Source organism: Oryzias latipes, chromosome 4 (assembly GCF_053564925.1).
Source record: "Oryzias latipes strain Hd-rR chromosome 4, Olatipes_Hd-rR_3.1".
Taxonomy (NCBI): Eukaryota; Metazoa; Chordata; class Actinopteri; order Beloniformes; family Adrianichthyidae; genus Oryzias; species Oryzias latipes.
In genome coordinates, this window is record NC_136240.1 from 17,752,411 (window position 1) to 17,779,439 (window position 27,029).

Here is a 27,029-nt window from a genome sequence, read left to right on the forward strand (position 1 = left end):
CGAGAATAAATTTAAAAAACAGGAGCCTGTTTGCAAAATATTCACACTGTACATTTAATGGGAATAAAACATGAGTACAGCCATGTTGATACGTGTCAAAGCCCTTTGTCTATACAGATAAACAAAAATAGTAAAAGTTGCCTACTGGAAAACAAAAGACCAAAAAGTTTACCAGCACTGGCAACAACGAAACATTTAAACCAATCAATGCGCTCGAGGACAAGAATGTCCCTAACCATATATCCAAGTCCACTCCAGACAAGACATACCTTCATTTTTTACACCTTTAGGTCCAAAAACCAGAATAAGACTTTTCAGTTAGGCCGATGTGCAAATTGCTTTTATTAAGGCTGCGTGGTGAAGGCGAGGTGCTGGTTTGAAGCACGAACACAACAGTCCAAGGCCTTTTTCAGCTCCATCAACTGGCCCCCTCCGACTCGAAGCTTCTCCCTGGAAGCAGAAGAAAGACGTTTGGTAGCCAAGGCATCAGAGGAAGACAAACTGGAACAGAACAAGGGATGTTTTACAGTAAGACAGGAGTGGCATGAGTTTGAGACAATTGAGATAATCCAGATTTGGATCACCTTTTGACAGAAAGTCGGGAGTGGAGAAGCTACATAATCTCCATTCAGTAAACATAGAAAGTTTAAAAAACAAGATTTTTTTTATAAGAGAATGAATCTCTTTTAGGATTCCGATGATTCACTTTGGTAAGAGAGGTTTCTGTGTTTTAGCTCTTCCATCATCTTTCAGGGGTTTAGATGAGACAGAATAAATTAGTATAATCATTTCAACACTTTTTCCAGCAATCCTTTGCAGTCACTGGTTGCACTCATTCTGGAGCCAAATGTCTGGCTGAGTCACAGCAGAAAATTCCACTTCTTCAAGCGTTATGGCTCTGTTCTGTGAATCTGATCTGTGATCCTGTCCTGAGTCCCATCCATAAAGAGAAGGAACTTCCTGTCGTTCTGATGCCACTCAGCTTCACTTCACACATTTCTTGCCATCTTTCCAATCAGAACTACTTTATCTACATTTCTAGAGCGATGTTTCCCCACTAATGTTTACATGGAGTTTCATGAATGCCTATCCCGCCGTACAAGGACATGATTGTCTTTTTTTCCCTCGCTACCACCCCGATTCCATCCTCTGCTTTTGACAACTAAGGCTGGTCTGTTTCCCTCCTACTGGGATCTCATTTATCACATATGGAGGGGTTTATGGCAAAGGCTCCCATCTGCAAACGCAGAACTTGGAATTAACGCCTGAGCTTTTGCACGCTTTTTAGCAATATAAAGAAATAATGGAGGGATAACTCTCCAGTTCCTATAAAACTGTTTTGCAGATGTATGTGTAATAACTTGCGTTTCCATCAAAAAAGTGCCCAACATCTGGAATTTCAGAAGCTTCTCAAATCTGGATATGATTAAAAGCTGAATGCATTTTTACACTTCAACTCTTCCCAAAAGTCTAAATGTAATCTTTTTCAGTGAATTGTTAATTAATCTCAGCATTTTAAAAAAGAAGAGCATGTGTAAATGTAACATCCTGAACTCCAAAATGTAACAAACTAACTGGCTGATTTAGATTAAATCAGTGCAAAATGTCCATGGCAATATAAAGATGCTTTGTTCCAGTGAAGCTGTCAGAAACCCTGGTTTTTATTGCTGCTACTTATCCACATTTTCTCCTCTGAACAACTTTTTTTTGGATACTCTGGCTAAAGCATCCTGGCAATTATGAATTCTCGAAATAACAAAGGAAAAAAAGCCCACTTCAGCTCCAGTCGTGGCAACAGCTGCTTAGCAGCAGACACACTGAGGGAGCTTGTTGCTTGTTTGTTTCCTCCTCTTTGTTTCCACTGGAACATTGTGTAACAGCCGAAAGGAGAAGGACGGACAAGAATCTGCTGGATTAAGAATGTTCCTTGTTTATTTTCACCCAGCCAGTTCCCCTCGCCACAAGGCCACGCATCCCTGTGTTTTCCCTCACAAGTGAAAATGTCAGGTTGTGTAACCAAGCAGCTCTTGCTGGGTTCAGGCAGCTGGCAGGGTGTTGGCGGTCTGACGAAACTGCACTGGTGTCTCAATCTAATGTGCCTTACAGGCAGAGAAGCAGAATTTAAAAAAAGTCTTAAAGCTGCATTTATAACAACTGGGAATTATATTTTGGATTTTTTATTTTGAAAGGTAGAGCTGCCGGAGTTTGTTACACAGAAAAATCAGGTGTTTGGCTGTTAATTGACCAAAGAAATCTCAATTACCTAACATCAAACGTGCCATTATGATACGATAAGATATAAAATTAAATTTTAAAGGAAAAAAAAAAAGAAACATAAAAAAGAAGAAGAAAAAAGAAACAAGAAATATCAGAAAGGGATTGAGTGGAAGAAGAATACACTATCTATACAAGGAGTGATTAATCTTTTAATTCATTTTCTCAAATTCGTTTTTTCTTAAACATTACCCAGAGACCAGATCTGCTAAAAAAAAGGTTTTTGTCCATTACAGAAAATATGCAGGGAAAACATTAACCTTCAAGGGTGTGACTCATCAGCGTGGACAGAATAATGACTTCCTGTGATTGCTAACTGGCTGGCAGCACGGCTTCATAGTCTACTGCGTATGCAAGATCACCAATAGATCCACATGTTTGAGTTTGGTAGCATGTCAAAGACCTGAAGACTTGTTTTGAAGTGCTGCAACTTTGTATAAATCCTCCGTATATTTCTTTAAAGATCCACTCACATGAAAATTCAGAATATAGAATAAGCTAAAACATTTTATTTCTGAATATTTATTTATTCAAATTGTTGTAAATCAGAAGCAGACGTTAGAAAAAGCTTGCAGCTGTGATATATAGGAGCTACAATAGGCAGGCCACAACCTCCCTGCTCCGCTCAATTCTCATGCAGCCACTTGCAGGGCCTGTAAGCTAGCGGGAGAACATGTAAACAGAGAGCTCTCAGCAACAATAAGGTGAAAGGGGGTTGCCTACTGCTGCTCAGCAGAAACAATATTCTAGAAAACGACATGGGTTGGCTAAAAGCAGCATAATTAGACTTAAAAAAACAACTGGGAATGTTGATGATTGGACAATTGGAGTGGGACTTTAAATAGTATATATACACAAGCAACCTTTGTACTAATGTACTGTATGTGTAAAAGTGAGTGCAGGAAATAATGTTCAGGTTAAATATGAGTGGCGACACTCCGGAAACGTCAAATACATCCGAGGTGATGGGGAGGGGGTCAATGCCCTGAAAGTGAGTCATCCCGTCCGACTCACAGGCAGCAAAGCTGATTTAACATCAACAGAGAAAATCATTCCAAAGCAGTCAATACAAGACTTACAGTCAGGACCATAAATATGTGGAAAAGGGATTGTGTTTAAAAAATGCTTTAGTTTTTCACATTTTTATGCAATATTTTTGTTCAACCCATGGAATAAAAGTCTGCACTTTAATGGCATCTGAGCTGTTTTATTTAAAATTCACTGTGATAATGTACAGAAACTAAATGAGAAAGAATGTGTCTCTGTCCAAATATTTATGGTCCTGACTGTATTTTCATATACTCACACAAACACAAACATAGTAAAATCTATTTATACAGAAAGGAGACCTGAAGGACATCCCCCAGAATGAAAAGTAATCACATTTAAGCCTTTTCTGGAGTGAGCCGAGAAACGAAAATCTAATCCAAATCACTTTTTTGTTCATATCTTTTTCTCAGACAGAAAAAATTGTAAGCACACAAACCTTCACAGACAGAGAATGATGTGTACAATACCTCTGCACACATCATAAACCTTCCTCTGTCTAAACAAAATAAACTGCAAGCCAAAAGAGACAAACATGAGGCACTAAATTATTTTTAGATGAGCACTAATACAGCTGACTGGGCCCTCTTATCAAAGAATGATAAGTCTGAGGGAACAGAAAGTTTAATCTGACTCGTCACTTCTTATCAACAAACTTGAAACACATTAAACACATGACTGCAGAGCGCACTTATGGAGTCTTATATAACCCTGGACTTCATGCAAACACGCAGCTGAAATATTTAACCCCGCATACGTAATCTGTTCACTAAGTAAGGGCCCCGAGTCAGTTCCCAGAGCATGTTAATGATCAAAAATTTACAGGCGCTACATGGTTAGCTGACAGCGGTGACCTGCTGTAATAAGAGCTTGAACAGTGTGACCGGAGACCGACCAAAACAAAACTACAACCGGTTTTTCTTCATGGGATGATGCTACTAAACAGAAACCACATTGCTCTTCCCACATCCCAACTAAAGAACTGTCAGAGATTTCCATATTTTATATGCTGGGGTTATGAAATATTAAGAAACATATTCAGACAGTCAGACAGCAGCACGATGAGACGAAGCGGGATGGCCAGGAAAGAAATAATCTGTTTAACACTTATGTGTGGAGCTTGTTTCCATGGCAGCAGCTGGGTTGAGCCTGCAGGCACCAACATAGCTCCATTGCTGCAGCAGAGTGCACCGACTGACAGGTGATTTCGCTCGCATGTGAGCGTAGTTCTGTGCTGCCTTAAACAGGCTGTGGAGCTGAAATGAAATAGCCTTTTTTCATCAGACAATCTGCAGAAATACTGTTTTTTTTCTGCAACTCTTCGCTAGTCTGAAACATGTGTTCCCTTGGATCAAAATGAAAGAGACAGGACCGTTACAAGAGCTAGGATGAACTAAAGAACATAGATTAGGATTATTTGAGCATTTATGCAACAAAGTTTTCTTCTTCTGCTCTCTCTTCTGACTAACCACTAGGCACAACCAAAGCATTTGTGCAATCTGATTTGTCTCATTGTTTTAGAATGGGATTGGCACTGTTTGTCACATTTCCTCGATCACACCAAGATTAGGGCCGCCCATTGCTTTTTTTCCCCCTTTTTAATCTGATATGCATTTAGGAAAAACAAAACCTGGATTTAGATATGGATAGACAACAGAGATTAATCATAAGTGAACCAGTCTATGCCCTACCTCTGGTAAAATCCATGCAAATCCATCTTTAACTGTCCCAGTAATCCTTTTTGCAGACACAAACCGACTGCATAACCTCTCTGTTGGAGGAAACGGTCATCTTACCCCCTCAGCACATTTAACCCCATACTAATCTGTGTTTTTTTTGTTTTCAGAACAACAACAAATAACATTTCTTTAACACTATTACCTTTATAAGAAAGAAATACTTTTTACAGATCATTAATAAGAAACACCTTCAATATTAAAGATTGATACTGCAAGACATATGGTAACATTTCAAAGTAAAAGCCTGCGTCACATAAAACAATCACTTTGAAGAGAATTTGGGTTTTCTGTTCAGAAATCCTGCCTCCTTTCTGAAGCCACGGTTTACAGCCTAATAATGGCAATGGGAAATAAACAGCCTGTTCAAACAAGCAATCATATCACAACAGCAATGATAAGAGGTAACTGAGAAAACAAATAACTCTCACATGACCCTTGCCAGTATCAGCAGCTTTCATTCACTGGATGAGGTTCTACTGGAGCACGTGTGGCAGGTCTGTTTAGCCTCCATGGCGCCATTAAACAGGTTTCTAAACGTTTCGCTCTTATTTACTCTGCCCCTCGTAAAAGAAAGCTTCTTGGCGCGGAATAACCATCAAGTCTTGTCAGGAAAACCAATAGATTTTCTCTCTATGAGACGGTTTGTGATTAAATCATTTGTTTGAATGTATCGCTGTAATGGTACTAACATAAAAATGACAAAAAAACGATAATGGCTCGCAAATGCTTGTGAAGTTGTTTGGGAATCTGTCTGTCTGAAAGTGTTGCTGGAAGGAAAGATTTGATGACAGTGCAAAAATCATGCCCAGATATGCTGCAATTAGGAAATGATCTTCTATTGATGTGTGCCCTACCTGTAGTCTGGTTGTGAGAAACAGTCAAGAATGACTGTGGCTGTTAACCTGGAATCTTCACAAATAATCTGAAATGAGAAATAGAAATGATCTAAAAAACAAAACAAGGATAAACCTAAAGTTGCAGCAGATCTGCATCCTACTTACCTGATTGGAATAGATGACGCTGAGCAGAGTCTGGACTTCCTCCAAACCAGGAGCCGAGGACAAAATGCTAAGAGACAAAACACACTAAACATAAATATGTTTTGTAGTAAAGTATAACCACGAAAAAGAATTTCCTTTTCCAAATTAACTTAATAGAACTAAAAAACGAATAAACAAAATAAGCATATTATAAATAATAAAGCTTATTAAAAAAATACTAATCTGATTTAGCTCAGATTTAGGCACAATTTAAGTTTACACTTTATTTAAGTGAGTTGCATTCCAACATGCTCAATAAGAACATGCAGATCCAAACCTGCCTTCAAAGAAACACTTGATGTGACTCTGAAGGTAAATGTTTAACAAAGATGTGATAAATGCATTTAACAATAATAAAGGACTAAAGAATAGATTAAAAAACCCAAATCAAACCGTACAGTGTTCTAAAACAGTCATATCTGAACTTTATGAATGTAGGTCACCAAAGTGAAGCTCCAAAAGGAAACAGAATAAAATCTCGGAAGATTTATTTTCTATTTTTAAATCAATCAAATGACAGTTTGTCACAGACTTCATTATAGTGTCTTTTTTAATTACAAGCATGCTTACCTTTTGTTTTTTTGACATGATTGTGTAAAAAAATGCACACATTAGGATGGAATTTGACAAGTGTAAAAATAAACCATGCAAAGTTTCACAGGCCCCCCTTCATGATTATCCCGATCTTCAGGACTCAAAGCTTTTGTTAAGAAGTTGCGTGTGAACTGAAAGATGACGCAGTCAAACATGTAATCGTATTAGAATTTGTTTGTGTCTTAAAACATGCCGGTTGAATGCAATCATGAGAAGCCTACAAACAAATGAGTCACGTACTATAAAGCAATCAAAACCCTCTTAGATTATAACAGATTATTTATGAAGTAGATTTTGTGAACTGAGAATAAATTATGCTTTCTATTTCCCTTTTGATACATCATTGATATCAGCTTATTACTTAACCAAATCAGCTACTGATTAGTTTTGTTAACAGTTTGGAGGCAACTGATAGGCAAACATATTCAGGAGATGAGTAATCAGATTTGCTCCCTATGTGTATTTAAAGGTCATTTATTATATGGCCTCCCATCATAACAGAGACAAGCGGCCATAAATAGTCTGGGTTTAAGGTTGTAGCTGTAAAACCAGCGATTTTCTATTTGATTAAAGATAGCTTCTGCTTGAGGCAATATAGTCACAGCATCAAGTTTAAAACAGCAAAATACAAAAAAAGCAGCGGCAATAAATCGCCAACTATACAGTGTATACATGGAAGCAAGATGAGCTTTAAACCAATGAAGGAAGGGAGGTTATCACCATACTAATCATTCATATTGGTTTATTATAATTTCCTTGTTTTGAATACATTTTCACACACGTGCAAGTCGTTTTTAGTTTAGATTTTTGCAGATTTGTCAAATAGGAAACTGAGGTGACACATGTATGAAACAGAAGAACCACAGCAAAGTCCTTTAAATGGCAGAACATTTTTACCACGGCCTCAAAGGGCCCAAATCTTAAATTGAATGCCAGTTGGGGAATGACTAACGAAGCCCCCACCTTTCATTGCAGAGAATGATGCAAATGAAGTACTAAATGTTGAAGATCCTCCAAAGACCACTCGAAGCAGGTTTCAGTGGGAAGTAATTCTCAATTTTTTCATGACAACTACTTTTTTAATACTGTATTTTAAAAAAAACACCATATATATATAAATATATGCATGCAGATGTGTGCAAAAAAGTACTCCTGGTCACTGGGTTTTGTAAATTACGCTAAATGGTTATGCCCATGCTATTTCAAAACTGAATATATAAAATAAAACTACAAAAATAACAACAAAAAAAGGTTAGTGAAAGCCATTTCATTTAATGAAATGTCATCATCAACATTGGTACTGTTTACACCTGCTTTCCCACTGAGAGGAGTGAGAATATCTCCTGTGAAGAGCAGTTATGAAGGTCACCAGGTAATAAAGGAAGAACAAAAACTCTAGCGAGGAATATGACTGCAAAGTGTTTTTCTAAACAAATGAACTGAAAGCATTAGTAAAAGTGCAGTCAAACATTTAAACCAGCCAGCAATTAATTATGTTAAAAATGAACTCCTGTCGATGCCTCTGTTCTGAGCAGATCCAGGTGTGTTACAAATGTTTCATTTGGAGCAGATAAGAGAGTTGGTCTTCCTAGAAGTAATAACAGATAGCCTTTCCTCCCACAAGCTAAAGAGAACTTTAGCAGTGCTAATGTTGGGTCATGGGAAAGGTGATAAGGCGAAGCTTCAAGGTCAAGACGATTACAGCATGACCAGCACGACTTGAAAACCAGTTTAGAAAGCAATGCAAGTGTAACAAAACAACATAAAAAAGGTTGAGAACTGTTCAAAAGGGCCTCTTCTAGCCATAAATCAAATAAGCAGTGAAAACAAAAGGCTAGTTTATCACACAAGCAGAAATGTTTTTGGCTGTCATCGGGTTATCATTGCTCAAATACAAGATCATAAATGATCAGAAATAACAGTGATTAGAGTGGGATGAAATGACAGCAGAACGTGTGAGTTGTTGTACCTGCTGAAGGCTTGGAGCAGCTGCAGGACCACAGAGGCCAGTTTGTGCAAACAGGTCAAAGCTTCCTGTGGAAATGTCAGGCCTCTCTCCAAAGGAACAATCTGCATGGTGCTAGGGTCAAAGCTCAGTGCTTTGAACACCTCCAAGCTGAAATGTGACAGAAGAAAATGATCCTCGGGGTCAGTGGAATGGAAAAAAAAAAAAGTGTTGTTTTTATGTCCTGCCAGGAGTTGTTTTTATGGAAACATTTGCTCTGTTCCTAGCCTGTCACAACCGTGATGTTAACATAATATTTCCATGCATATTTAATCTCAGAATTCTTTCATACTAACCTGGTTTGATAAACATGGAGCCAGATGTTCTCAAAAATGCCCCACACTTCCTGGTGGGAGACTTGAGCAGATGTGGACTGTTTGTCCTCCACCTCATCTTCATTCATGACAACATCTCCAGCCACACTGTCTTCCAGCACACGTAAAGGCGGCTATCATACAAATGAAGAAACACTACAGATTTGTCTGCCAGTTACAATTGATCTACGATGAACATTTAAAAAAACACCAAACTGTTTTTGAACATGCAGGCAAAGAAATGGAGCTGACCTGAGGCTGCAGCTTGTTGGAGATCCTCTCCATCTCAGAGATGGCCTGGGAAACATGACGCGACCTTTTCCTAAATGCTTTCACAAACTCTTTCGCTTGCTGCAGTGCATCAGAGGTTTTTTGACAATCTGGAGTTTTACCTGAGAGAAGACAAAGAATCAGTAAGAGGAGGTTCTCAGATAATGCTGCAAAGAAATGAACCCTAGCAACCACCGGCAGCATTTAAAGTGATCCGAGCAGCTGCATTATGTTCTCTTCAGTGAATTCAAATTTCCCCTAGGCGTCTTTATGAATAGAGACCAAGGCCATGAAGATTTTCTTCTTGTTTTTTTATTCAAGATACCAAGATATACACTTGCTTCATCGCAACCTAGTGACAGCTTTTAATATTGGCTACATCTAGACACTAATTTTCCCTCCATTTCTTTCAGCTTATGTTCTAAACGGACAATAAACCCTAATGCCTTACTCTAAAGAGAAAAACAGAGACGTGAAAGAAACATGACTGTTTGTGAGGAGATACTGTGAATATAAACACTGCAGACAAACCTAGGTAGGAAATGACAAACAAGTCAGCCAGGAATGTTTGGCATTCTGGGTTTTGACTCGTGCAGTCATTCACGTTTACAACCTCCTCTTTCAATACAATTGGAAGGTCTGAAGTGTTTTTTACAGCTTCTGTAGAGTGTGAGGAATTAACAGCTGCGCCTGCTGTTTTCCCACTATAACACATTAACTTTTTACATGTTATCCATTTAGAGAGAGCTACAAAGGACTGTTCTCACAGACAAACTCACAGCCTTCAGTACTTTTCCATGACTAGATTTGTTCTTAAGTCTCCCACACAATTTATCCCCCTTGTCCTTTCCTCCTCCTCCCTTCCCCTAAAGCTCCTCTTCCTCCTCCTCGCTCTGCTTCTAGTCCTGCCTTACAGCTGCCGTGTGTGTTACCAAGAAATCCTCGCAGGCACATGAAGCAGAGACGGCGAAACCATTAACGTTCTTGGGTGCACTAAAAGGCTTCATTTGATAGATTTTTGTCATTGCTAGAGCCTGAACGCTTTACAAAGCATTACAAGCGTTCAATAAATGCAGCCGCGTCGCTAAGAAAAGCCCGGCTCCAGTGGGCGACTCAGCGTCTTTCTGACACACATTGAAATTCCCCACTTTAGCCGATGACCTGATTCTGTGTGTAGTTTTGTGGGGATTCAGCACAGTGCAGGGCAGACTACGTCACCTCCCAGAGGACTTAATCTGAGGGATGACTCAGAATCCTAAAGTTGCTGTTTGCTGATGAATACTAAACAACACCTCACTATTAACAATAGATTTTTTTTTGTGATTAGGGAATGAGCAATATTTGCATTAGTGTTTAACATATTTACAGTCTTTGCTTGGTTTTGCATGCTCTCATTAAATGTAATATATAAACGGCATTTGAGGCTTTTTTTTCTGCTTTTAAGCTATGAATTCTTACATTCAGAGACAAATCAGATCCTTCCAGTGTTTCCTCTTGAAAAAATTTTATAACATGCAGCAAAACCAAATTAAACATGAAATGAGCACAGTGAAGGGAAGTCTGTTTAGGAAGTCAGTTTGGACCACAACATCAACCAAACAAGCTGCATCACCAAAAAAAAAAAAAAAGGATTTCAGTTCCTGTATGACAAACGCTGCTTTTTACTTGATTCCCTGTGATGCTCACGTACCCGGAGTGAAGAATTTGATGAGCTCTATAACCGTCTCACCATGTCTTCTTGGCACGACATGTCCAAAGACGGCAATCCAGTGCTTTTTTAAACACTGCAAAACATCTTGAAGTGTCCATGGGGGCTTTCTGCAAACTATCTAATAAAAGAAAAGAAAAAAATACAAATGAGGCAACAAATTTTAATTCAAATGTTTGCCACCTATTATTACTATGAAAATGGCCATTTAAAACAATATATTATTTGTTTGCAGACAAATAGATCCATTAACGTCTTAATTTTCCTTGTCTGAGCTGGCTTCTGGTTAAAAAAGCGTACGACTGCATTGCTCGGATATTGTTTGCTGTCGTTTTTGCAACACTATTGCTAGTGTGAGGGAATGTAAGATAGCACAAGAGAAGTGCAAACAAAGGAATTATGGGAAATAGAGGCAGGCTTACCCCATGCCACAATTCCACCTTCAACTTGGGGATTCATTTCTAACAAACTTCTACAAAAAAACTGCATAATCATAATTAAAAGACCACTGGGATCAATTTTACAATAGATCAAAAGATGATTGGAGTGGGACTCAAAGGTGAGTTCACATTTTTAAAAATGTACCTGAAGCCAGATGTTGTCATAAATGGCCTTCATCTCCTTTTCTACCACAGCGGAGAGAACGTCCCGCAGACATTTCTCTAGGTCAGACAGACACTCGCTAAGCCTCTGTTTTGCATTGTCATCTTCGGCGCCTGCACCACTTTCTTTCCGAGTGCCATCTATAAACACACACGTGTACAGAACTAAATGATCAGAGTTTCTAGAATAGCATCCGTGCTTTATGCTTGATAAGAACTGTTTACCAAGAAAGGGAAATCAGGAAAATCGGAAGGAGTGGGTGGACATGCTGTGTTGCATAGATGATTTGTGCTTTTGACAACAGCTCCATGACGGAACATAACAAGTCACTTCCTGTTTTTCCTTAAAGAGAGCAGTGCGTCTTGACTCACCTTCCTCAAGGAAGCCTTGAGGAAAACCGGTTTTCTGTTGATGCTGAGGCGGGGCCTGTGTGCAACTCCTCCTTGACATTGGCAATGGGGCCTGTTCACATTTGTGGGGCATCACAGGAGCCTGAGCTCTTTGTAGAGCAGTGAGGCCATGTCTGGACGTTTCCACTTCTGCCTCTAAATCACTCTTGGAGAGAGCGCGTATCCCACTCAGTAAGGCTTTACTGGATAGATTTTTGTCATTGCTACAGAGAAACAAAACATGGTTGAAATTAGAACTGCTAATACAAGCTAAAATAAAACAGCTTTTTCCAATCACTGCGCAGCATTTGGTTTAATACATTCCTTCAGTTTTAGGGATGTATTCAATAGCAGCATTGGAAAATAGCGACAACATCAGATGTAGGTCAAAAGGACAAAGAAAGTAAGACAGAGCAGCTGGAACAAATGTGAGCAATAAAACCCTGAACTCAGGTTTGAATCTCTTCCTCAGCAATTCTATTCTTTGCTGGATGTGTCTGGCTCTCTTTTTTTCTTTGGTTCCAGCTGGAACTATCTGGTAGAGTCACATGCTTGTGCATTATTAGCAGAGGACACACGCTCTGCAGCAGCAGCAGCAGCAATGTAAGGGGGGAGGGGGAACTCACGTGCAAAGGATCAGAGCACACTCTGGGTAGATATTCTGGTATTGCAAGCAGCATTGCAGCACCCTGTCATCATTATTCTCCGCATTCAGACCATCTGATGGTAGAAAAAGAGGAAATGATGAGAGAGGGGAGGAAAAATGAAAAAAAAGGAACAAGTAATAACGAGGATTTTACTTTAGAATGTAAGCACTTTACAACATTTCTCTTTTTTTCCCTCAACAGTACTATTAATGTGGAGGGAAAAAAAAGGTGGAATATTTTTTACAGGCTCATACAGAGACTGCATGGAAAAAAACCTGCCCTTGCTTCACACGTGTGTGCTGGGACGATGAGGAATTCCTGGAGAACGCCTGTGCGCTAGTGCCACCTGCTGTGCACACAAAGACCAAACACAACGTCTAAAACAACACCTTAAAGACCCACTCCAATGAAAGTCATGTTTTTAACATGTTCTGTTCTTGTTGCTTTTTTTCACGACGAGGACATGTATAAAGGAAATAAAGATTAAAACTGCATTTCTGGATATTTCTTTAATCAATTTGTGGTGAATCAGGAGCAGTCGATAAACTGAAGTTGGAAAAACCTTGTAGGCGTGACATAGAAGCTACTACAGCAAGCCACAAGCTCCCAGCTCCGCTCCATTCTGATGCATCTGCTTGTGGACGACTACATCTACGCACGTCTACATTTTCCTCTGGGCGAATTTCTAAAGAAACTCCTGCCGTTCTGCAGAAACTATGTCCTTAAAACGGCACAGGTTTTTGATATTGGCTAAAAACAGCACAATTATAGTTAAAAGACCACAGGCAACACCTTTACAATAGATAAAAAAATAACTGGAGTGGGACTTTAAACTGTGTTCTGCGCTCCACCCAAACTCACTCGATTAAGATCAGCAGCTGCTCACACAAAAAGCATGACAAAGGCGTCCAAATCTGACACATGACCTGAAGGAAACAAGTTAAACCTTTGCAACCAAAATAAGAAGTAAATAAAAAAAACTAGACTCTGAGATCATTTCCAAGTCTCTATTAGTATAAATATATGTGTCTGTTCGCACGGCTTTACATTTAGTAACCTCAAATGAAAAAATCTCAACGACGAATAGTTTAGAAGCAAACAGCACATGAAAATCGTGGTTAATAACACAGTTATAGACTTTCAAAGCAGTGTGCTAGAGTGCCAACAAAACTCAAACCTTAACAATGTTTTTAAACCTTGTCTTTCATAATATTTGATCTAATTTATTGATTTCACTTGAACAAAAGGCAGATAGAACAAAAAACAATTTTAGGTAATAAACAACACACTTTACTGTCTTGCATGCTTCACATGGTTTTAGTGAAGAAAACCCCAGCCAATCTAATCCAATAATAAAAAATTTTTTATTTGATTTTTTAAAAACTATAATATCTTTATTTAAGCTCTTTATTAACTTGTATTATCTGCAATAAACATTTTTTAAACTTAATTACTGTATTCAACGTGCTGCGTGTTTATATTCTGTATGAGTTGTTTTTTTGCACTGATATGGTGATGGCTTTTAATCTCATTGTGCAGGTGGATAGTGACTATAAAGACATTCAATTCTGTTCTATTCTTAAAATCCCACTTTATAAAGCTTTTTACTGCACATTTTTCCCCACTTACTGCAGCTCTGAGCAGCCTGCTGCATAGACTGCCCCCACAGGCGAGGGTCTCGTCTCTTCAGACTGGTGTATATGTAAGAGATGGCAGGGGTTGCAAGGTGAGCCACGGAGCCCGACAGGCCCCTTCCCTTCTTCAAGTAATCCAGCTCCTGCAGTACCACCCAGGGGATCAGGACAATGGGAAAGCCCAAAGCTAATAGAACAGCAAGAGCACACAAAAAAACACAGAGCAAATGAAGGTGATACTTCTCTGCAGGAACTTCCAAATGCACTGAGAAGGCAGTTATTTTAAAGGTTTATGAAGACTGATGTTGACTTCCTGCCACTCAAACAATCTGGATGTGATTTCAAATGTTACTTACTCCACCTGTTTTCTTATAAATCAAAAACTTTATCAAAAGTGACAGATCCCGATTAGGAAAAAGCTGCATTTATCGAGTTTCCTAGTCACCCAGTTAAGCTACAGACAAAAATAAAAGCCATCTCTTAAATGTACAAACCAGAAGAAAATCTTTTTATAGAATTGTACATGCATGCAAATAGAAATTGTGTATTACCTCCAAGGCCATGGGATGTGATCTTTTTAACATACTCTAAATGACTGAGGAGGATGTTGGTGTCCAAAACAAGGACGAGGACTTGCTGAAGAGGCTGCGGACCTGCAATAATGAATGAAAAGTTAACCAAATTAATGTTTACTTATTAAACAAAATACAACATATTAATTAGCTACACAGATCATTAAAGGTTCAGTAATACGTGGTACCTGAAAGATGTAGTTAAGATGATTTTATGACAGTAATTTTAGGAACCACGACTCTTTCTTCTATGAAACAAAAAATGAAACATTTTTATTTGACTTTCCTGTGATTTTTGTTTTGATTTTCCGTACTCTCTTAAAGACCCACTGTGATAAAAAAAATTGTATTTTTGGTATTTATAACATGTTCGTGTGGCATTTTTCTGATGATGGAGGACATAAATAAAGAAAATTAAGCTCAGAATTGTGCTTCTGGGTATTTTTTTTCCTTCAAATTATTGTGAATCAGGAGCAGATGAAAGAATGCCATTTGAAGAAGAGCTTATTTGTGACGAGGAAAATACTCTGGGTGGGCCACAAACTACCTGCTCCGTTCCACAATGGAGAGGGGACGGGGGGTGGGGTTGCTCTGGCGCAACAGTCCCATCCATAACTCAGAGGGGAATTTTCTAATGAACTACTGTCGCTCTGCGGAAAATATGTCCTAAAAAATGTCAGTTTCTTTTATTCTAGCTAAAAATGGCATAGATCAAAAAAAAATTGAAGTGGACTTCAAAGCATTGTGAGATTTTTTTTAATTTAAAGACTAATTTCAAAAATAACCCAATAATGTTTTCTTTCCAAAAATAAAACTGTTAGATAAATCTACTTTAAAGCTGAATCTAACTATCTAACATCAAGTTAAAACAAAAAAATAAAACTAATTATGATAATGATGTCTTGTGGACTGGATTTCAGTGTTTGACTTTTCATGACAACACAGTTTTTTAAGAAAAAGGAAGACATTGAAACTCACTGAGGATGGTTGATGATGCCTCTTCTGGCACATCTATGTCCATGCAGGTCAGTTCCCCGTAGCTCTCTGTGACGTTTAACTCTAACCTCTTGTCAGAGCGGGCGAGGTGAAGCTCTTCAACAACTTGGGACTGCAGAACACACTTTAAAATCAAGTTCAATTTACAGCCAAATTTTAATAGGCACGTAACATGTGAGACACCACTGAAAACTGTAAGAGATGACAAACATATTTAGATCAATGAGTTTTCTACCTGATCATACATATGCTCAGTGTTGTCCTCATTTGCAGCTGGGAGTTTATCAGCAGAAGCTGATCCATTTTCTTGTTCCTCAATCTGAGAATTAGGAGTGTCATCCAAAGAGCTGTGCTCTGGCAAGGTATCAACCTGCTTCACTTTTGTTAAAATTACCTTAGAGTCTGAAGGTTCAGTCTTCAACACAGCGCCTTTACTATGATCTTTGCTCTGTTGGAAATGAGGCCGAACTTGTTTGGGTATCTTAAATTTAAAAGGCACAAACTTTTGAGAAAGCCTGAGTCTCTTATCCGACAGTGACTCTGATATCTGAGGTGAGACTGATGCATCACTCACAGGGGATTCAGGGAGATTGCTCCACACCCCTGAACTACTCTCTGTGGTAGTGAGATTGACTGTTTTGAAGGAGTTTTGAGTGAAAGTGGGAGAGATTTTTAGTGGCGCTGTAGATAAGCTTGTATCGGTAGTTAATTCCTTTTCTTGATGGATTTTACTTGTGTTTTCAGGCAGCTTTGTCTTTGGATGTGCAGAATCCTCACAGCCAGTAGAGGATGGATCTTGGTCTTTAGTTATGCTGCTGTCTGCTTCAGTTCTTGATGATTTAGCTTTCTTCTCTACATGATGTCTTTGATTCCCTTGTTCAGTTGAGCCTACAGTTGGACTCATTCGCCGTTTCTTTGCTATGGAAGGACCTCTCACAGAGAAACATTTATCTGCTAAAACTTTTGATGTCTTCTCGTTTGTTTCTTGTTTATCTTCATCTTTGGATTTGGAGGCTTTTCTTTTGTGGTTGTCTTTAGCATTCAATGTTTTTGATGATTCGGCTTGAACAGTTTTATTTTCCCCAACAGTTTTGTGTTTTCCTGAAGAATTTGCTTCTGCTTTACTGGAGTAAACTTCCCCATGAGAAGGCCCAGCAGCATTTTTAGTGTTTGTATGTTGTTTATCCTTCTTGATGTCGTTCTGCTCTTCTCCATGTGTCTTTGAAAGTCTGTAGACAGGTTTTTTGACCTGATGACTGGTTTCCAAGTCCTCTTTGACACACATTGTCTGTACTTTGGTGCTACTGTGTTTAAAAACAAACAAACAAACAAACACACATACAAAAACGTCACAGATCATTTAAAGCATTTAACAAAACGTGAATGATGTGTTGACAAATGATCCACGCATTGTGACACCAAAACAGTTTTTACCTCTTGTGACTCTTGAAATCCTTTTGCTTTTTAGGACTTTTGCTATCTTCTTTTCTCTTTGATACCTTAAATATAGCAGAAATAAGTGCAAAAACCAAATATTGTAACAGTTAATTGCATAAAGTCATTCATTTGTTCAGCTTAATCTCTAAACTAGGACTACAATTTCATCTAAAACCAACATAACTTTCTCACCCTTTTATCTTCCTCACTCGAGGACGAGGAAACCATGACCATCCGCCGCCTCCTCTTTTTGGAATTACTGTTCATTTTCTTCCTAGTTTAAGTTTAGACAACCGGACATGAATTATCTTGCCAAAAAGTGTGTATAACTCGTTTAAAACACCACTGTCAAGCAAAGTTAAGCAGCATTTTTCCTCCTCTTTGAGAAAAGGATTGGAAGAATACTGGTGATGACAATACACAAGTCTGGAGACATCCTTCTCTCTCGGTGTTCATTTGACAGAGTGACAGAACGTCTAACAACACAGTAAATGCGACATAAAATTTAAGGAATAATCCCTCAAACGAAACTCTCAGAGAAACATAAAACCTACATTTTGACTCTACTGCCACAGAAGTCGGCCTCTATCAGTGTATAAAAGCAAAAGTAAACAAGTGCTTAGGTTGCTAATCAAAACATCCGGTGCGTCTTTCTTTTTAGGAACTTCCGGTAAGCCGAGCAGTAGCTAAGCGCATTACCGCCCCCTGGAGGCATAAACGGTTTCTTTTTTTTATTTAATTTGTTTTAATCTGTTTAATTGCTTGTTTAATTCTGAAAGGAACTAGGATGTGCTGCTGGCAAAAGTGAAATAAGTTATAGTTATTTGTAGAAAAATATAACCTTCTGATAATTATATTATTGCAAATATTTAAAAGCTACACGTTATGAATAAATTGCTTAATGGCCACAAAAACATAAACAGAGTGTATTTTCTAAACATGATGTGGGAATTTTTAGCTCATGATTTTTTAGTTAGTAAGAAACTGGTCCAAATAACTCCTTTAGTAGGTTGCAGATCAATGTTCTAGAAGAAAGAAGAAAGAAATAGGGCTGTCTTTCAGAAGAAATTCGAAAAATTTCACTAAAATTTTTTTTTAAACTTGAGTCTGGTAACTCCTTAAAAAACAAATTTTTAGTTAAATTTTCCTTATTTAAGCTGAGTATTTAAAATAAACAAATTAAAAATATCTATTTTTATTTTGCGTTTCCTATTGGGCTTTAAAGCTATATCTGCACTGCACGATTAGTTTTTGATGTAATTCTATTTGCATTTCTCATCTCTACCCATTTAAAAGGAATGTTTTTTATTAGTTCAATTTTTTTCTTTCAATCCCAAGTTCCTGGGAATTCACAAAAGAGTTTTGGGTCAAGCACAGAAAGAAGGGAAAAAAATCTTGTTTTTTTTTAGAAAAAGACAAAGGGCCAAAATCACCTCAAGGTCAGTGAGTCCTATCTCAACTTTGCAAAAAACAAGCAGCTGGTATCTTCTCCCAGCAACACCTGCAGGGCCTCCCTAGTAAACTAAACCATTTCAGTGTCTGCATACTTTGAGACAACTCTAACATAAATTCAGGAAGGCTTTTCTACATTATTATTACCACAAAGAGATTTGTAGTAATGCAATGTGAGGACGTTCAGGGAAAAACTTATTCTTGTTTTGTAAGTTCCTTACAAACAATAGCAAGATTATGTAATAATAGTAAAATCAATGAGAATGAGACCGAGATGGTCTCCTAAAATGACCTTTAATACAAATAAAAACATTATTATGTCCTTCTAAAATTTTAACTCTTCTACTTTGAAATCAAAACAATGTTAATATGAAATGTTTGACTGTTCTATAACACAATATCATTTTCCCCCTATTTGCTTTAAATTTGAGTCTGTATGTTACATTCATTTGCCACGTAGCCGCTTACGTCCATCTTTGCAACATTAGTCGTCTCCGTCCATCTTTCACTCCTCACTCCACAGCTGTCCTAGTCCACAGTCTCATCACCTCCCGTATCGACTACTCCCTTCTTTCTGGACTTCCTCAGAAAACCGTCCGTAAGCTTCTACTGGCTCAAAACTCAGCTGCTGGAATAATAACCCAAAGCCCCTCCATTCACCATATTACACCTGTCATACAGCAGTTTCCTTGGTTACCAGTACCTCACCAGATCACTTACAAAATCCTCATTTAAATCTTCAAAGCCCTCCACAACCTCACCCCTCTGTATCTATCAGAGCTCCGGACTGTTGCGACTCCCACTTGCTCCCTCATATCCTCTTCCTCCCTTCGACTGGCTGCTCCCTGATCTCGTCTCATTTCCATGGGGGGCAGATTATTCAACAGCTCTTCCCCGCAACTCTGGGAGTCGCTCCTTTCCTCTCTGATCTACAAAATATGGACTCACTTTCTCGGTTCTCCAAACATCTCAAAACTTACCTTTTTCATCGCGCATTCAGTACATGACACTTGAACAGCTGTTTTAACCTTTGACTTGTTTGTGTTATTGTTGTGTTTTTATGCTTTTATTTATCTTATGGTCTGTGAGCGACCTTGAGTGTCAATTAAGGCGCCATATAAATAAAATTGAAATTTTTTACGTAGCCCACATTATGATTATAATATATGTGATGTATTTAAGGAAAATCTGTACGTCAAATAAATTTGTTCCATATATGTCAGGATCTTTTTTCAGTACACAGAACTGCTCAAACTGAAATTATTGAGACTGAATCTCATGTAACATGTACTGCAATGAAGGTCTTGTACCAGATGGTGACACTGTTACAACCTTGTCCTTCTTTGGTCTTCTGACAGAATGATTGTACTTTTTAGGGATTGGACGTAACTTTACCATCTGATAAACATTAATTTCTCAAACTTATCAGTTGCTGAGATATAGTTTTTTTTTTTCTGAACGTTAAATTACTTTTGCATCTCTTTCCTAATTATAGGGACTAAAATCAAAACACGTAATTTGTACACATACAGACAGAGGTGCCCAAAACATTTTTTAAATACTATTTTACATTTATCATTTTATATATATAGATGTATTTATTGAGGAAGTAAAAAGGGGGAAAAGCACCAACCAAGGTGAGCAAGTACTGCAAAGAACTCAGCCACCACAAAGGCTGTGTCCCACATGGTCTGCAGACTTCAGTGGGAAGTGATGAGCAGGCCCCCATCTGGGGGGGCCACAGACGTAGTGTGAGTGTGAGAGGTCTGACAGGTACAAAACGGAAAATAAATTTAAAAAAAATGTAGATAAGGCAAAGGGGCATTCAAACGAGATATTCCACTTGAGCAGGAGCCAACAAAGATGGATGAGGGTGAGGGTGATGTGCTGCCAGAGCATGGTGGGGGTGAGATCCCTGACAGCTGGCTCTGCTCATGCAGCGCTGAAGCCTGTCCAGAGCTTTGCTGGGTATCTGCAAAGAGCTCAGCTCCAGATGTGAAACAACGATGGTGTTGAGAATGCCTGGATGAACTGTGAAAAGGGATGCTCTGACACATGTGTTTTTATTTACCCTATTCAATAAAAGAATTATGACAGTAAAATGAAAGTATTTAGGAATGAAAAAGAGGGGACGAAAATATAAACCAGAATTTGTTATTTGTGGAGTAGAATGATACCATCATGATAGAGATCGATATTTAGATGAGCATCTTTTCACAATAGATTTCTATGGTGTACAAAAAAACAACAACAACAGAATAGCTTTTCTTAAAAGGGTCCCCAGTTAAAAACAGATAAGTTGTGAGTAATACCAGATGTAGAAAAAAATCCTCTTAGCATTTTAATAGTTGTAGTCCTGAACGCTGTCATTTAAGGATCATGACTGAAACAACTAACAGATGACACCGATTAGATTTGGTATGTAACATGTTGAATACATGAGGAATACTCCTATTGAAAACAGTCTAAGTGTGCAAGCATGAACATGTACAAATCATGTTTACATAGGAAAGTTCTTCATTCCGGTAACAATTTATTCAGGGTTTTATTTCAATAGTATAAAAGAGAGTTTCCTTGTAATGGAAAACTGACAAGAGTGTGACACTGATAATAAAAAACTTGCTTTCATACTTTGAGATTAATACATGCAAACACATGCTGACGGTGTCTCAAAAGCATGCATTGCATTTAAGATCAGTATGATTAACATCTTTTTGCCGCTTTTATTACAGCTTTGTAACCAGACATGTAGTAATTACCCCTGCAAATAACAAACTAAAAAGTTTGAATACTTGTGCACAACACTGCTGGTGTGCTCCCCAGTATTCTTTGAAAACATACATAATAAGCCTTTTTTTCCTTTTTTGAATGTCTCTTTAATATATATTAATAAAGCAATGTACACCATTTAATAATGATAATTTTTCTTTAGTCTCACGGCTTGAAATATGGTAAGTTCATGTCATAACTTTAAGTTGATAGAATTAGGAAACATTTTATTTTTCTATATTTGTGTATTTATCAGCTCGTTATTAACAGGTGAGTTGTAAAAATGTTCTTCAGATTCACCTGGATAATGATTTAATATTGATCGGTTAGCCAATCACCAGAACTAAACTGTTTTTTTAAGCTAATAATTTATTTTCAGGCATGTGTAATTCATATCCTGGCTCATGTTGATAATTTCTTGGGGTTTGCTGCTTTCTTACTATATGAATATATTTTGGTTTGGGACTTCTGGCAAGAGAAATCCAGATAAATCATCCCGATACGACAGAAGAATTATGATACGATTAACTGAGATCTTAAGTTACAGACTTTGACATTTTTTTGTTGAAGGTTAACAAGCCAAAACTGTCGCACTAATCTACAGTATGCGTGCTTTTCCATACAGCATAAAATGAAAAGTCTGGTTTCCACTACCCCTGCAAATAACAGTTCTGCCAGTACTTGCTAAATATTTATACGTCTCCATTTCCTTTAAATCAAAACTAAGGTGACTTTTTCTAGGTTTTATTGCCAGCAGAGATGACTCCACCACTGGGTTAGATTTTCATGTAAACAAATAGTGCTTTCACTTCAGCGTCCTAAACATCTCAACTTGGCTCTAAACCTAGAAAGCACCACTTGATCTTGCTGTCAAGAGGTGGTGATTAACACTGACTGGCTCTGTGACAGACACCAACTTCAACAAGCTCTTCAGGTCTCTCTCTCATTAAGAATACTCTTTTATTGGCTGAATAGTTACTTTTTGAGAAAATTCCCAGACTATAAAAGGGTAGTTTGTTTTCACTACAGGTAAAGTGTTAATATGTCTGGAACCATGTGGCCTATTAGACTGTAATGTTATTCATGGCGGCTCCTCTGCTCATGTTAAAGTCTGTCTCATTTGGATTTCTTTCAAATGTAAAGATAGCTACAATGTAAAATTCAGAATAAGATAACAATGGAAATTTAGTTAAATTTGGGTGTCAAAAGAAGAAGCTTCAAAATTAAAATTTAGCTTGAATTTTTTTTTGGTTATTTCTTTGCTGTCGGCCCAACACTAGGGACAATGAGGGGCTGGTGCTGTGTGCATTGGGCAGCGGTCAAGAGATGGATCCACTATGGCAGAATCCACAGTAATGGACAAACTATTGGGATCTATCCCACTCAGTGATGGGTCATTGAAAGAGCCTGAGCTTGAGTGGGAGGCTGAGCAGAACCAAATATTCAGGCTCGCCTCCATGCTCTGAAACTTTTCTTTTGTCACTGATCATTTGTTAATGTTTCAGGGTCTTGTTGGTTTTGTTTTAAAGCAATGTGTTAAAATGAGTGTACTAAGAAAAATTTGACAAAAAATAATTATGTCTCAAAAGTAGGGGTGTAACAATGAATTTTAAGAATGATTCCATTTATATTAGTGGAGCCAGTTAGGTTGCTATTTTAGACAAATTGTGCATTTTTTGCTACAAGGACCAAATTTAGCAATGATGTACATTAGGACCCCCTCTTTCAGAAAAGCAAAAGTAAAAATGGCAGCCATTTGTAAAGACTCAAGTGCTCCAAAAATACTTGATATCTATTTGCCCCAGTCTAAACAACATATGCTGTGAATGTACAAAATGCAGTAATTTATACATACATGTATAATAGTATACAATACTATTATACATGTTTGTATATTTTCAAATCTTGGAATCACTTTTGGTAAACTTACTTATTTGAAAGAGGGGATCCTAAGGTACATCCATGCCAAATTTGACTTTTGTACCACAAAATGCACAAGTTTTAATAACCAAATATCAGATGGTTGGTTAATTTTAAATTATCTGAATTGATCCGATTCACTTACCTAAAAATCGATCCAGAATATCTTTAGTCAAAGACTCAACCAATGTTTCTTAGATATAAATATCTCGATACTAAACAGTGCAGGGGAAGTTTTTCCGATTCCTTGTATTTCTTGCAAAATAATTAAGTGACTTAAGGCCTGTTCACACCGGGACGAATTTCGCCGGCGATTTTCGCCGACGTTTAACGCCTCGTGACTAATCAAAGGGCACCAACGAGAGTGTGCACACCGACACGAAAAAACGCCAGGCGTTAAAGCGTCAAAAAAAAAAAAAAAACGCCTCGGGTTCGTTTTTTTTTTCGACGCGTCGCGTCGAAATCTACTCGACCAATGAGAACGGCGCTTTTGCTCACGTGTCTGGAGCTTCTGAAGTTACAGTAAAACACAACTTGGGGGCGCTCAAACACAAAACTGCCTTGCTGAGCACACATACCAGCGAAGAAGATAGACGCCAAGTAGCGTCTACACAGCCGCGAAGCAATAATGACGGACATTCTAAAATATCCCCGAACCAAGCACCAGTTGGAGCTACTGGTGCTTGAAATATTCATGTTTTCTTTGATTGATTCTGACAAGCGTATAAATACTTGCTCTCTTCTTCTGAGTGAAAAGCGACTTTAAGAAGCGTAAAGTTGCGCAGCGCCACCTTGTGTACAGGAGTATTTCTGTTTTACATTAAGCGCCATCTAATGTCAGGGAATGAAATTGCATGTTCACTCCACTCATCTTCAGCGAAAATCGCCTGGGTGTGAACACAAAAAACGTGGCGAAAAACGCTGGCGAATAACGCCTGGCGAATATTCGTCCCGGTGTGTACGGGCCTTTAGACTGTAATGATAACTTGATCATTTTTTGCTGCCCTCTTGTGCAGTGTTTTTCAACCTTTTCTGAGCCACGGCACACTTTAACCTTAAAAAAAATCCCGCGGCACACCAGGTTCCAAAAATAAAAAAAAACAAAAAAAAAACGGAGAAACTCATAGTCTGTATTTATCTACAGTCCCTCCACAATCTCACATGCATTTTTGAGATAATTGTGGCAGAAAAAGCTTGAAACTGCAGCTGTTTTTTTTCTAAAAGATGCAATAAAAGTTAAGTTAGAAGATGTAAAAACAGTTTGATGTGTGTTCGTTGATTTCAAGACGTTTAACAACAGATCTCCTTGAGCGCTGTCACTCTCACAACCCAATGCATCATGGGAGATGTAGTGCATTAAACGGCCGGCGGAGATCGCGTCTCTGAGCTTCCTTGTTTTGTTCACTTGTTCCACGGTCTGACATCGGATTCTGTGGAAAGCTACACCGATAAAGACGAGCTTTAGCTGGTATTTTTTTAAGAACTGAGCGACTTTACGAGCTAAATCGGGACAAGGAAGTGAAGACTTTAACCACTTCTGATTGGTCAGACTGATGACATGTGATTAAGCTCCCCAAGAATGATTGGTGGAGACAGTTAAAAGGACGGGACTTTTCCAAAATACAGCCGGAGTTGCAGCTGAATCGCGGTACGTCATTCTTATCAAAATGTCTTTAATAAAATAAAATAAACGCAAAGAAAAAGTATTTTGCGATCTTTTATATTCCTAACTCCTCAGTGTTTTATCAGGGCCTGTTTGGATGAACAGAGAGCTGAAATCCTGGAGATGGGAAATGTTTAATTTTTCAGTTAATGAGGGCAATTTCCCACGGCACACTTCACCATCTCCCACGGCACACTAGTGTGCCGCGGCACACTGGTTGAAAAACACTGATCTTGTGTGTTGTCCGCTGTGATGTCACTTGGTCGTTTTTACGTTACAATAAAACAAACCAACCACGCCCCAATCCAAATGGTAATTTTCCAATGTCTATTATAACTGATTTGTTTAATTTTGAAACACTTTTATAATGGTCTGGGTTGATGCGATTAACAAACTTGCCTCAGATAGATTGATCTGGTTGGATCGTTGGAATAAACTTCACTTCATTGATTAGTTCAATAATTGTTATATCCCTGTTTAAAAGTAATTTCTTGCACTTCTGTAATGTTTCATTAACAACACTGCATCTTAGCCACTGGTTTAGGTTCTTTATTTCTGCTGATGTGGCTTAAATACGTGTAAAAGAGAAGACTAAATGGCGACGATTATTATTGTTTTGGATGACTTCTCATTGCTTGCCTGTAGCACGCGCACCGGTAGTGGGAGTGTCCGCAACGAGGGGGGCGGGGTGGAGCCGCGGAGCAGCAGGAGCTGCGCACAGGAGGAGGTGGACTGTTTATTCTGAAGTCAGAGGGCGCGCGGGCAGGACGTCACAGACATCTGTGCCTTTCATTGGGTTCGTCCATTTGTTGCAGTTGTTCAGTGTTTACCCGCGGAGCGATGTCAGTGCTCCGGGTCGGTTCTGTGTTGCTCTGGGCGGTGTTGGCGGTGAGCCGTGCTCGCAGGAGCCCAACGGAGCCGGAGGAAGTTCAGGAGCATATCAACAGCGCCAGATGCACATCCAGGTGCCTCAGCCTGCACATGACCCAGATAACCGCCGCTTTCAGACACATCCAGGTAAAACTCAGTTTCACCTCGTGCCTATTGAGGCACAAGGTGCAATGACCAATGGATTATGCAAAAAAATAAAATAAAATTGAAATAGTAAAAAAGGAAACAATCAAACAAACAACAAAAAGTTTAAATACATTTTGATTGAAAGTCGAATTTTAGTTTTTGGATAGAGACGTTCAGGTACGTTGTTTATTATTTAAAATTTTTCACAGTTTCCTTGTAAAACTTGTGTATTGAAATGCCTTTTTTTTTACTCTGTTACAACTTTGTTCATTTTATTTATGGTTGGAGCAGAAATGTATGTGATGTTATATTGACTATCAACAGCTCAATCTCAAATAGTTTGTTGTTTTAATGAGTTTCGTTTGTTCACATTCATAGCGCCCTAACGTCCCCTATAACTGAAGCATAGAACTAATAATAGAAGAAAAAGTGATCATTTCTAAACAGGTGCACCCAATCTGTCCTAATTAACTGTACTAATGATGGGAATTAAAGCATTACGTTTGTCTTTCTTTCTTTCTGATTCATATTTGCACACAATTTAAGTCAAATTTAGGAATTAACTTAGGTCATTTTATTTATGGTTGAGGCAGAAAATGTCAAACAATTTATTGCTTGTATGTATGAATGTGTGTGTGTGTGTATATGTATGCACACACATTCGGAGCCCCCTTAACTTCCCCTATAACCATGTAAGTGAAATATTTGGGGGGAAAAAATGATGATTTCTAAATTTCTTAATTTGTGCTAATTAACTGTACTAATAATTGAAATTGCAGCATTAGGAGGCAGATGTCTGAACTTGAGATTTGTTGTTTATTGGATTAATATGTATTACTCAAAAAATAATGTAAACCCCTCGCCCCTAATTGCACCGTATGCAAAAGAAGGTATTTCACACCATATCTGTGAGCAACAGTCATTGAAGTTCCGTTATAA

General features: G+C 38.3%; 2 protein-coding genes across 20 annotated transcripts in view; one reads left to right on the plus strand and one right to left on the minus strand.

The window, feature by feature from the left end:
- Positions 1 to 29: 29 nt before the first annotated feature.
- On the minus strand, positions 30 to 23,832 carry swt1 (SWT1 RNA endoribonuclease homolog). Of its 18 annotated transcripts, none has more exons than XM_078945940.1 (18): positions 19,190 to 19,559; positions 17,462 to 17,543; positions 17,267 to 17,331; positions 16,227 to 17,136; positions 16,068 to 16,151; positions 15,815 to 15,944; positions 14,816 to 14,917; positions 14,260 to 14,451; positions 12,610 to 12,703; positions 11,966 to 12,207; positions 11,577 to 11,734; positions 10,974 to 11,112; positions 9,266 to 9,405; positions 8,996 to 9,147; positions 8,664 to 8,810; positions 6,062 to 6,128; positions 5,915 to 5,982; positions 30 to 450 (listed from the first exon to the last, which is right to left on the minus strand). In XM_078945940.1, the coding sequence occupies exons 1-18, from the start codon at positions 19,204 to 19,206 to the stop codon at positions 345 to 347; spliced, it is 2,895 nt and encodes a 964-aa protein (XP_078802066.1). In that variant the 5' UTR covers positions 19,207 to 19,559; the 3' UTR covers positions 30 to 344. The 18 variants fall into 18 exon arrangements, with proteins under 18 accessions (XP_078802066.1, XP_078802064.1, XP_078802067.1 ...); XM_078945938.1 differs by having other exon boundaries at positions 15,815 to 15,956; XM_078945941.1 differs by having other exon boundaries at positions 16,227 to 17,133; positions 19,190 to 19,342.
- Positions 23,833 to 25,694: 1,862 nt separating this feature from the next.
- anos1b (anosmin 1b) overlaps positions 25,695 to 27,029 on the plus strand; it is a 32,215-nt gene continuing 30,880 nt past the window's right edge. Inside the window, exon 1 of one of the 2 annotated variants that reach the window (XR_013655427.1) lies at positions 25,695 to 26,090. Coding sequence is in view for 1 of the 2 variants with exons in the window: in NM_001104719.1 (NP_001098189.1) it covers positions 25,914 to 26,090 (177 nt within the window). In the remaining variant the exon portion in view is untranslated. 2 annotated transcript variants of the gene reach the window in all.

Coding starts and splice junctions, on each gene's coding strand:
- swt1 (XM_078945930.1), bottom strand. Junction 9,406..10,973: donor CATCAAATTCTTCACTCCGG/GTACGTGAGCAT, acceptor GTCTTCTCTCAG/GTAAAACTCCAGATTGTCAA. Junction 5,983..6,061: donor GCGTCATCTATTCCAATCAG/GTAAGTAGGATG, acceptor TTCTCATTTCAG/ATTATTTGTGAAGATTCCAG.